Genomic DNA, 12,659 nt, shown 5'->3' with positions numbered 1-12,659 from the left:
TGTTCCTGGACCTGCCTTAAGAGTTTTTTGCTTCCAGTCAGCCTTTCCAATTAACTGACCCTTAAACAGCCTTTTGTATGAAAAATTACATCCTGAGTTATGTAGTTGAGGAGTTGATCTCCTCCCGTAACATTTAATATAGAAAGCTGCTTTGTTACATTAAGAAAAGGATCTTTTGTCTGTGAAAGCAGGGGTTTGTTACATGAGTATGTAGAGTTGTGGTCAGTAGGTGGCGGTATGTAGTGAGAGTATGCCTCTAGAAATTTGGAGGATAATGTTTCAGTGTGATTCTGCCCAATAACTTATCTTTTTTAACATATTTGTGTGCTTTATTTCATTTATTATTTTTAATTTCCCTGTTAGTAGTGTAGCTTTTCAAAACATTTTGTTACATTCAAACGCATTTCCATCAATTAGGTTCATAGAAATTACTAAAGAGAGCTGGCCAACACACTTGCAGGGCCACTCTTCATAATCTTCGAGAAGTTGTGGAGATCAGGGGATTTCCCAGAAAGAAGGCAAAAGTCACACCCATGTACAAGAAGGGTCACCCCCATTTTCCTCAAAGGAAGATCCAGGAAATTATAGGTCCATCCGTCTTCAGTCCTTGGGAAAGTTACAGAGTGAATCAACCTGGGGGCTGTCACAAGTCAAATGAAGCACATGATTGGGAAAAGCCAGCACAGATTCACCAGGGGCAAGTGGTGCTTGGCAAACCTGATCACCTTCGAAGACAAAGCAGTCTGCTTAACTGATGTGGGGCAAGCGGTGGGCATTGTCTACCTGGATTTCTCCAAGGCTTTCAGTACTGTTCCCCACAGCCTCCTCCTAGAGAAACTGACACATTATAGTCTAGACTAGTGTGGTCCCGTAGGGATCAGTATTGGCCCAATGCTATTTAATATCTTCATAAATGATCTGGCAGATGGGATCAAGTGTACCCTGACCAAGTTTGCCAATGATACCAAACTGAGTGGGGAAGTGGACACTGGAAGGGAGAGCCACCCTGCAAAATGACCTGAATAGGCTGGAAGAGTGAGCTAACGAGAACCTTATGAAGTTCAGAAAGGACAAGTGTAGGGTCTTACACCTGAGCAAACAGAATCCAAGAGTGCAGCACGGGCTGGGATCTACCTGGGTGGGGAGTAGCTCTGTGGAAAGGGACCTGGAAGCCTTGGTGGACAAGCAGCCCATATATGAATGAACAGTGTGCATCAGTGGCAAAGACCATCAGGATGCTGGTTTATATCAACAAGAGCATCACTAGCAGAGATAAAGATGTCACTGTCCCACTCTGCTCAGATCTTGTCAGGCTACATCTGGAATGCTGTGTTTAGTTTTGGTTCCTGCTATAAAAAAAAGGTGGACAAGCTGGGGAGGGTCCAGAGAAGGGCCACAAAGATGATCAAAGGACTGGGAAGCCTGCTGTGTAAGGAAAGGTTGAGAGAGAATGGAGTCTGTTCAGCCTAGAGAAAAGAAGGCTCAGGGGAGAACTTATAACCATGTTTCAGTACTTAAAAGGTGGCTATGAAGAAGATGGAGACTTCCTTTTTACAAGGTGTGACATGGAATATATGAGGGATAGTGGGTCTAAGTTACTCCTGGGGACATTTCAGTTGGACAGGGAAGGTGGATTCCCCAGTGTTGGACACTTTTGAGAACAGAGTGGTGGGCCATAGAGTCTGGGTTATGCTTTGCTGAGAAAGGTTGGACCAGATGATATTTGATGTCCTTTCCAACCTGGTATTCTATGATTATTAACTCTATTAAATGTACTTCAAAAAAAACCTGGTTGGCTGATGGCATTTTTGATTCTGGGCTTGTTCTCTTTCACTTAAAGTTTTTGGAAAAAGGACTTTGTCACTATCATATTCTGTACTTTTATTTTCTTCCTGCTTGTTGTTACATTAAAGAAAATCTTACATTTATAGGTTTATAGTGATCCAGGGTGGTCTCAGCTGCTTATTACACTGTTTGAACTTCAGTATAAAATGTTTTTAAATGTTTCTTTTACTACTGCTTCTTTGATTTGGAAATAGTCATTGGGAAAATTCCATGAAGGCATTATCATACCTGTTTTTCAGAATCCTTCTTAGTTTGACTGTGATGCTCATGTCATGAATCCTGTCATCTGATCAGGGCTGGAAAGGCAAGAACTTGTGAGAACAATTGATTACTTAGATCCTGGATTTCTCCACAATTTATTGGTGCTTTTTATTTTAATTTTTATTTTTAAATTTTATTTTAAAAATCGTTCCACAGATGCAGAGATGACAAAAGATTCTCAGATTTATGAATAGCCTCTTGGAGCTGGGAGTAAAGCTGGAAGGGTTACACATAACTGCATCTGGTTATGTGTAACTTCAGGCTCCATGCCATGTGATTTGTTTAAAAAGCTTACTGAGCTGCTATTTAAAAGCAATTATTTTCTTAACTTCTTTATTCCTGTTACAAAGTTGTATAGAATCTGATTGTCTTAATGTTTATAAACATCTGTTAATCTCAGATGTTAAGATATTCTTGGCTAGTTCAAATCTATATGCTCTCGTGCCTATACTCCTTTCATTTTGGTGCTTAGCAATTCCCTAACAAATATCACAGTATGTTCTTTTCAGTGTCTTTACTGTCCTTGACTAGATGGTCCAAGTTCTTTTGATGTAGCTATCATCTTAATAACAGTTTATTCCACCTTTTGTGGTTTCCATTCACGTGGCTTGGATAATGCATACAGTTAAAATGTTTGTAGCCTCCTTTTGTTTCCCAGAGGATCCTCACCAATTCAGTACGTAAGTTGCTCAGAGTTCAGTAAACAACTGACTCTTCAGTATTCTCTTCAGTCTTCAGTATGCATCTTCCTTTTATTTTACTATACTTAATATACTTGTTTGATACTTCCTTTGATTTCTGTGCTGCTCTCACTAGGATGTGAGTATTTATTGCAGGCTTTGCAAATGTATTTTATACACCTTATAACAAGATTCTTTTACACTCAGTATCAAATCAGTAATGATGGTGGTTTCATTTTACAGAAGTTTCGTATAACTGTGTATAAAATGTATAACTATGGTTTACTGTGCTTGTCAATTTCAGCTTCAGAAAGAAACACATAAAGCTATTTTCTGGTTTTGAATTCTTTATTAAGAAAACAAAGGCTTAATAAATGAGTTTGTAGAACTACAAATGTAGTGATCATGGATGCTTAGGCAGCATGTCAGAGACATGATATGAATTTCTTGCCTAAAGAGCCACCCTGTTTCCAGCAGTCAGTGGCCTGGCACAGCAATTATACCAGCCCCTGTCTTCACTGTCACTTTTGTGTGTCTATATATGTCACCTCCTATAACAAGTCTTAGATGGCTGATTATGTAAGGCAGTCCATCTTTCCTGTTTTGCCCCTCACGCTGTTACCATCCACAACAGATAATTCTTTGCTGTGCCCACCTCCTATGTGCAAATAAGATGTCTAGCTGTGATCTTGGCTTTTAAAGAGACTTAGTTTCATGTATGAATTTCGGTATGCAAAAGATGCATTCTTTAGCCCACAATAGTACTGAATATACTCTTAAATTGATGTTACGTCTCACATACACCAGCAGTCAACAGGTTGGTTGTTTGCAGAAATTAGAACAGTGGTTGATTCCCTCCATCCTAGTAGCTGCTTTTCCGATTTATTAAGTTTTGTGATCTTTCACTGGGATTGGTTAGTTGTGTAAAGTTCTTACAGAGTTGTGTTGGTAACTGTTTGGGAGGGAAGTATCAGATAACATTTATTTGGACTGGATTATAGAATGAAAAGAAAAGAACTTTGACACTTGTCTATGTAGCATTCTGTTATACTTCTTAATGATTACAGTAAGTTTATTGAAATGTTTGCATCCTTACAGAGAAGATGGATCACTTCCCTACTTTTTGAATGTCACAGAGCTTGTGTAAAAAACATGTCTTTCTCACTGTAGGGATTTTTGGCTAATCAGAAGAGAGCTGAGAACTTGAAAGATCCTTCTGTACTGCCTGATCTGTGTTTGAGTCATGCAAATCAGCTGATGATTATGTTAACTAATCACAGAAAACTGTTAGATATAAAACAGAAATGTACCACTGCCAAACAGGAGCTTGCAAATAATCTACAAGTCAGACTGAAGTAAGTTACAACTTTTCCACTTTATATTGTTTGCATTTGCATCAAGACTGTTTAAAAGATGTGTCTTAAGAAAATCTTTGGTAATGCATGGAGTTTTTCTTAATGGGAGAGAAAATGAAAGTTGGATCACTACAGTTTATGTATGAAGTTATTTGTAAGTGTGAAACGAAATAACTATTTTAAGAGAAACTTGTCTTAGAGTTTAAATGGTCTTCATATCAATAAACAATATCCAAGAACCTACAATCCCCTCTCCTCTCATGAACCTCAGAAGCTGTTGGTATCTTATTTAAAATTCGATTGGTAATTATATTGATGTTTCCAAAGCATTATAATAAGCATAAGTGAAGCACTCTTCAGTAGCTTGTGATTACATCAAAGCAGAAAAACATGCTGGTAATTTGATTTACTTGTAGTTTGTCAAAAATAATTATATTTAGTCACAGCCAGTAAAAATAGCAGTTTTTTCATGTAAGCCTCTTCATAACACGGAAGGCAGTATATAGTCTGTATTGCTTAATGGGAAATACATTTTTTCACACTAGTAGAGTCAATAAGCTTTCGATAATTTGTCATATCAGGTACATAGGAAAAATATAGAGAGTTTAATAATTGTGAGGGAAAAAAACCCTTGTTTATGCTGGCAGCTAACAATTTGGAAATGTTGTGACCCTGTTAGGCTTGCATGCTGGATATCCATCAAGTAGATGTTTTGTTCTTGAAAAGACTGCAGTTTGTTTAGATCAGGCAAGGTGCAGGAGTAAAGCAGAATCAGCAGTGCACTAGTGACAAAGATCCTGTTGTGTTCGTAAAATAAGTTACTTCTAGGTGAATCGAAATGTGAATTTGTCTGTTGCCTATGCATCTGCTCTTAGCCCAGTGAAAAGATGACTGACTTTTTTCCATTGTTTTTCACTGTAGCAGGTATTTAGGGATAGTGTGTAGAACCTCGGTTGCCATAAATATCACTTTAATTTCCTATGTGTTGAACGTTTGTGTAGTGTACAGTTAATTCCTAAGTTATTAGAGGAAAATACTTGCATCCCTTTGTAAGGAATAAGCTAGTGAGGTTTGTAGACTGAATGCATAGAAGATATATCTGAAGAGAAGAATAAGGCATATATGTATACATGTACATATATATAAAAAAAAACAAATTAAAAAAAAAACCAAAAAAAACCACCAAAAAAAAACCCCACCAAAAAAACCCCAACCAAACAACCCACAACTAAAACCACTCTAACACACAGGAAAGAAAAAAACAACCTTGTTTTTTGGGTCAAACCAAAGGTTCTTCTAGCTGATTTTCAGTAGCAGTTAGTAGTAGCAAATGACCATAGTGGGAATCTAATAATGAAGAAAGAACATAAACTTTACTATAGTAAATATTAGAGAATACTATCTGATTTAGAAGTAGCTTTTCTGGTTTTAATTGCTGGTGGAGGGTTTTTTCCTTGAGCTAGTCCAGCTTTTTGAATCCACAAACTCTATTTTTTGCAAGTTCTGCAACTACTTGTTGTATGGAAAATGTACATCCCTTTGTGTTTTGAACTGGCCACTTGTTGGCTTCGTATAATGCCTTTTTTTATATGATTTTATTACTGTGAGGAGGTCAACAGTGCCTGTCTTGTAGTTTCTCCATTACTCTGTGTTTCAAGTTGCTTAACATTGACTTATTTGTATTTATTGTTTTGATTCATTTCTGTCAACAAAAAACAATGATTTTGATACTTGTGGGATATGCCTCCACCTTATGCCTTCTGTGGTGGCAAAGTTACTGTAATGTTTCCCCTCAAACACACCAGTTATCATCTTTTCAGTAGTTACCCTGTGACTTAGTTATGTTGGTGGCTGTGCTTGACATTGTTTTGGTCATATCAGTAAGGTAATTGAAAATGTGATTACAGGGTGTGAGAATTTGCATGTTACAGGGGTTGTTACTTTTAATGCGTGAGTAGATGGTGTGACCTTCCCAAATAGCGTTTCAATTTTCTTGGACAATATTGCTACCCATATTAATGCCTTGCTAATATTTTTCAGTAAGTACTTTAAGATTTATAGACAAAAAGTAGTCTCTTCCTTGCTCAGGAATTTACGTTATTATTCCTTCTAGGGTTTTGTATGCCAAGAGCATTACTTGTTAAAACCAATACATTAACTCAAATAGTGGTAAGTGTTCATTTTTTGAGCACTTATGTGGATATCTTACTGTGAGAAATCAACAAGGAACTGCAAGGTGGCTACTCAATTGTGAATGCTTGATACTTCCAGATAGCCTATTGTCCCATGTAATTGATGTCATTGTTCAGTTCATCCAGACATGTTGCTAATCTCAGTGAAATTTAAATGCAGAAAAGATGGCTAAGTTGTTATCTTATAACCTACTTTTGTAGGTGGTGTTGTTTTGTAATGCTTCATGCTGACCAAGATGGAGAGAAACTGCAAGCATTGCTTCGTCTTGTAACAGAGCTCCTAGAAAGGGTCAAGGTTGTAGAGGCTCTCAGTACTGTTCCTCAAATGTACTGCCTGGCTGTTGTTGAGGTTGTGAGGAGAAAAATGTTCATAAAACACTACAGGGAGGTAAGTAAGTAAAACCTCAAGACTAAACTGTCATGACAATGTATCAAGTAACAATTAAATAAGTACTTTCCCTTCCACAGTGGGCAGGTGCTTTAATAAAAGATGGGAAACACCTGTATGAAGCTGAAAAGGCAAAAAGGGAATCTTTTGGTAAACTGTTCAGTAAGTACTTTTTTTTTTTTTGTTCTGTGAAATCAGAATTGTGGTTAAGTATGACTTTTGTCTTTGTAGTTCAGATACTTTCTTTCTGTGATAGTTTAAATATCTGTATAATTTTTTTACTTGAATAGGAAATGCATGCAATGTGCCAGATGGTCCTATTATGGACAAAATATTTTTTATTAATTTTACTATTAATCAAATTAATGAACTGTTTTGTATACATTATCCAAAATACTGTGAAACTTCTAATTAGTTTAATGCTTGTAAATGACAAGATTTCTAATTATTACATTAAAACGCAGTTTCTGTTTGAACTTGTTCTGTGAGCTTTACTGTTCTTTTAAATAACACTTTTAAAACTATACTGAATATTTGAGTATTGCTGTGACTTACTCTGTACTACTTCAGAAAAAAAGGCAATAAAAGACCCACGTCTAAATATCTTGACCAGAAGTTAGGAAAAAAGAAAGAAAGAAAAAAAAAGTTGCTGGTAAAAAATCTGATTAACTTTTCTTTTTGCTGCTAAGTCTGCAATTTATGTTCTGAATGAACAGCTAAAACAAGATAATTGAGCAAAAGGTTTTCAAAATTTTGGAAAAGAGATTAGCAAGATTACAATGAAAATTTGAAAAAGGAGTTGAGGCTTTTGCGGGGTGAACTTAAGCAAAAAGATGCTTCAGTGAAGTGAAAAGTTCTTCCTGGGTGATGGGTTTTGCGTGAAGTTCTGTGGTCACTTGCAATTTTCAATTGTCAAGAAATTGCATAGTTAGTAATGCTTTCAAATTCAGTTCAGCTGTTAAACTACATTGGCTTAATCATTTTCTCTTGAGGCATTGCTTGTATGCAGCATTTCTGTCTTTTAAATAACCGTTTTCTTTGCCCAGGGAAGTCTTTTCTAAGGAATCGTTTGTTTAGAGGACTTGACTCCTGGCCTCCATCTTTTTGTGTATGTACTCAATATACTTTGGGGTTTTACTTAATTCTTATAAACAGTATTTTCATAAATTAAAAAGTGAAGCTTAATTCATTCAAGCTATACGCCTGGAACGTTGCTCTGACACAATGATGAACAAGCTGGGAGCTAGTGTTCTTTGCTATTTCAAGTGACCTGCATTAATATTGGTTTGTAACTTGAAGTGTGGTGGCAAAGGAAATATCAACTTGATTCTCCTTTTTAGCAAGGAGCCTGTGGTATTGAACAAAAAAACGGCTGTTAATGATCAGTAAAATGAAGCCATGAGGGATAATTTGATCATCTAATTCTCTCTTGTGAATAATAAAGCCATAAAATTAAGCGGATGGTAAAAGCAAGTAAAAGGTTTTCATGTTTTTCTATAATCACCAGATGAGTGGAAAAGCATTTTTATCTCTTTATTGGTTGATAACATGAAGGGGTGAAAAAGTATAGCTGTAATCAAGCTTTGCCTGTTAACTTCAATTTCGTACAGCATAGCTAATTCAAGTAAGGTAACTGTCCCTGATTCTAATGTTGCCAGCTTACTTTGCATTGTTTAACCATTTCAGCTTTTTGTTCACACCTTTTTTTTTTTTAAAAAAAAGTACTTGGAAAATAAAGACTGTTAATCATTTCAGTATTTTGAATACTGAACTGAATTAATACTTGACTATTTAATGGCACAATAAATACAGCTTCAGTGCTATCTCTTATTCCTTAACTTTTAAGCACATCCTTAAGGTTATTATGAAGTGTGATAGTAGGGAGGAAGTTGGACTACATGTTGGCTTTAGTCCCTTCCAGCTGAAATACTCTATCCATAGTGCCTTGGGCATCAGTAGCATAGAGTTAGTGACTATAAATGTAAATGATTGGGTTTTTAGGGGGGTGGGGCCAGACATGGTTCCTTCAAAAAAGTGTGAAATCTTTTGAGAGAGAGATATATTAACCACCAAATACTAATTTAACCACCAAATTTTCTGTGTTATTAATGAACTCTTTTTAATTCTTCCTTAGTCATCTTGATATTGTTTACCTTAACAACATGTATATTATTTCCTCTTAATACAGACACGAAAACCTCGCAGATTTGACAGTGAGCTTCCAGATATCTCATTAAGTGACTTGCAGTTTTTGCAGTCTTTTTGTCCTTCAGAAGTACAGCCGTTACTCAGGTAAAGCACCTTCTTAAACTCTGTGCGGTACAGAAATAGTTTCCCCACTAATAACACTCCCTTGACTTCCCTCTTCTCCGCCCCCCAACTTAATTATTCATGAGGAACAGGCAGGGATATTTTTTGAACTGAAACCATTCTTAAGCAATGGTCTTCACTGATTTAATGCAGATACATGCTATCTATATGCTTCATGTATTCAAGCTCAGATAATTTTAACGCATGTATTCTGAATTGAGATGTTAAAGATTTTGTATGTTCCTCTGCCTCCTAGCTAAAAGAAAAAGAAAAAAATTGTCAGATCAGAATTAGATTGAGTTTTTTTTCCTCCCTCCCCATTTGCTTTTTAAGTGGTATTCCAGAGCAAATAAAATGTCTTTAGCCCAGCATGAGATCACAGACATCTCCTATATTCGCTTACTGCTTTTTGCCTGACAGGCTGATTTTATGAAAACTGTATTCTCTAAGTGCCTCTGCTGTTTATGGTGTTCCATCATTTTGAGTAGGAGCTTTATTTCCAGGTTTCTTAAGTCCCAACAACGAGGCAGACATACAAATGTAGACAGGAAAGCTGCTGTTTTATCTCTCGGCAACTTGACAGAATTAGTTTCTTACCTAGAACTTGGAGATGTCTTTCTGGATAAGTTGACTGTTAGAGTGAGCTTTCAAACTCATACATCTTAAACCTGTAGCAGTCAGATGGAGAAATGCCAACTAAAATAATGGGCAAGAAATGAGCAGTAGCAAGTTATATGTAAGGTTCTCCCTAGGAAGAGATTTGGCTATTGTTCTGACCACAATCAGATGCTGCGTGTATCCATCATCCTTCTTTTAGAAGGTATCTGCAGATAGAAATTTGCTGAGATTCCTTTTTTTTTTTTTATTGCCAACACCATAGTCTCACAAAGGATGATAAGATAATCCAAAAGGAGGATGCTCCGCTGTCATCTGTGAGGTTCACTGACAGTATCAGCCTGATACTTGTTAATTGGTACTGAGTTCACTGCATTTTTCACCTGTATTTTGTACTGGTGTTCTTTTTGATTCAGAATTCCTGTCCATCCTTATGGTATTGCTGCTGGAATAAGTATACAATAAGTATAGTGAGCTTAGTCACCTTGATAGTGGATTTGATTATGGTACAGCTGATGTACCATTTTAATTTCTCTTGTTACGCTCTTAGCTTTGGTCCTCAGTGATTCTGCAGGAAAAAAGTGAAAGCTGTGGTATCATAGTGCTGATTTTTGCCTGACTTTGGGTTTGTGAGAATTTTCATACCTTCCTGGGAAGTTCAGACTGAGTTCAGGAAGAAGTTTTCCTTGCTTTTTTCAGAAAACCAGTCACTTACCAGATTTTGTTGGTCTAAATTGTAGTGATACAGTTTTCCACTTGATGGCAGTAGAGGTAGGATTATGTCGCGTTTCTCCTGGTTTCTGAGCTCAGGATTACATTTGGTGATGTTGATGATAGTGGTAGACTTTCAATTAGGGTGAGCAAAGCTGTTGCACACCTGAGGCTCAGAAGAAACTTTAAAGCAGTACTTTATTTGGTGTTTTTATTTAACATCTAAAGAGTAAGTAATAAGCAAACCAAGACCCAGCACAAAGTCCTTTTCTATCAGCACTGACTCACTGAGCTGCATAATTAAAATGGTGCTTCTGTTTACTTACAGTTCTTCAGTTTTCTGAAATTATATGTTTGAGTGATTATTGAAATCTTAATTCTACGAAAATACACTAGCACCACTTGCCCTATATATTGGATAGAGAATGCAAAATACAGTAAAGAATAATCTGTTTTTATTATATTGTTAGTCCAAATGAACTCCTGATTCATGATTTCAGTGGAGCTACTGCTGAACAAATTAAAAATCCTGGATATATGAACTCTCAAGAAAAATTAAATAAATGTTGAGTTTCCAAAGGTTTAGAAAACTTGCAGTTGAAAGCTCATCTTGCAACACTTGCAGTGTGATCACAACACATTAATCAGTCTTTTAATTTACGTTACCTATCATTAAAATAAAATGGTAGAGAATTAATAGCTACTTCAAAGGATTGAAGGGAATCTAAAGGGAGAGAAGAATAGAGTCATTTGCAAACATAAGTGCTTCAATTACAGATCTAATCACTATCAGTTCTCTTCTGTTACTGTAACTCTAGGTACTACTGGTAAATGTTTTCCTCAGAAGGAAAGACTGACGTTAGTTTTCTATCACTGTTTATCATTATCTACTCTTCAAAAACTTTCAAGTTCTTAATTTAAAACCCATATACCATTGTAGGCTTAGTGGATTTTCCATGTAAAATAGATGAAATGAAGAAAGTACAAACCTTATACAGAGGGAAGCTTAGACTTGTTGGAATATACACATAATAATTTAATATGTTTAAATATTAAATCAACAATGTGGGGAAAAATAATTAATCTTACTCTGTTTTTAAGGGTTCCCATACTTTGTGACTTTGAACCTCTTCACCAGCATGTACGTGCTCTACATAACCTGGTAAAGGCAGCACAGAGTTTGGATGAAATGTCGCAAACTATTACAGACCTGCTGAATGAACAAAAGGTATTTTTGCTTTTCTTTACCAAGAAGTCTATGAAAAAGAGTAGAATAATTTTATAATATTGTTTTATTAACCACTTCAGAAAGAGACTTTGTTTTTGCATACGTAAAGATTAGTTGTTCTCATAACTGCATAGTAGTCTTCTTTCTAATCGTACAGTGGGAATTTTGAGCTCTTCGAGTGAGTCTATCTAGAGAATAGTCAAAAGATATTGGATATTTTCTAAACATTTAACAGATGCTTCTATTCCACAGAAGTTGTAGAAGTAGAATTATTCTGTTAATATTTGTTTTCTGCCATTTTCTAAATCTCCTGTGTGCAGAATGTGTAAGTTTTGCCTTTGCTGCTGAGTTTGTATTCAAGGAAGTTGTTACTTCTCTAGGTATTCTGCATTGCTTCTTAAATCCTTTTGGCACAAGCAGTTAAGGAGAATTTAGGGCCTTGGTTGGTTGTCCCCATTAACGTGAGTGTTGGTGTGTCACCTACTCATTTGTTGCAGTCCTGCTTTTGGGGGAAGGGAAGTAATATGTTGCTGTCTTTTCCTTTGAGTACAGAAGGAACAGATGGCAAAAAGATCTCTTCTTAGTTTCACTCTGCCTGTCAATCAGATTCTTTCCCCTAGAAACTCCTGTTTCTGCTAAACACTTGATTACTTCTGTGCATTCAGCCTCTAACTTTCATAATATGCCAGACAGAGTCCTTTTAGTTCCTGGCTGTATCCTGTCCCAGTGAAACTCTGAAGGAGTTTAGCAATGTTTAATTTTTTTTGTGAAGTTGACTGCTTCAAATTGGGTTTCTTTAACAGTTTTGCTATTTAAAAAAAAAAAAAAGTAATTTTTATTGGATTCATGTTATCTTTGGTGCAGGTGTTTGTAAGCACATTGCTGAGTAGAAACATCTTCTGTAACTGTCAAGGTTATGGGCATGTTCATTTTTTAAGTGGTGAATTCCCACATAAAGCAGGTGACATGAAGTTTCCATCTTCTAGGACTTGAACATGAGATTTACTGGAATTCTTTAATTTATGTAAAATATGAGATCTAGGCTACTCTTTGTTCTCTAACGTAGAAAAGGTG

General features: G+C 36.2%; 1 protein-coding gene across 1 annotated transcript in view; it reads left to right on the top strand.

Annotated features, from left to right (window-relative positions):
- Positions 1-3,956: 3,956 nt before the first annotated feature.
- The window catches only part of RB1CC1 (RB1-inducible coiled-coil 1), a gene marked incomplete at its 5' end in the record, with an annotated part of 32,020 nt that continues 23,317 nt past the window's right edge, over positions 3,957-12,659 (top strand). Inside the window, 6 exons of the mRNA XM_010014794.1 lie at positions 3,957-4,141; positions 6,535-6,721; positions 6,802-6,883; positions 7,768-7,829; positions 8,910-9,013; positions 11,459-11,585. Coding sequence (XP_010013096.1) covers positions 3,957-4,141; positions 6,535-6,721; positions 6,802-6,883; positions 7,768-7,829; positions 8,910-9,013; positions 11,459-11,585 — 747 coding nt within the window. The remainder of the gene's footprint in view (positions 4,142-6,534; positions 6,722-6,801; positions 6,884-7,767; positions 7,830-8,909; positions 9,014-11,458; positions 11,586-12,659) is intronic.

This window comes from Nestor notabilis, unplaced genomic scaffold (genome assembly GCF_000696875.1).
Source record: "Nestor notabilis isolate BGI_N333 unplaced genomic scaffold, ASM69687v1 scaffold16045, whole genome shotgun sequence".
NCBI lineage: Eukaryota > Metazoa > Chordata > Aves > Psittaciformes > Psittacidae > Nestor > Nestor notabilis.
The sequence above is the reverse complement of the archived record's forward strand: the minus strand, read 5'-3'. Positions and strand labels throughout refer to the sequence as shown.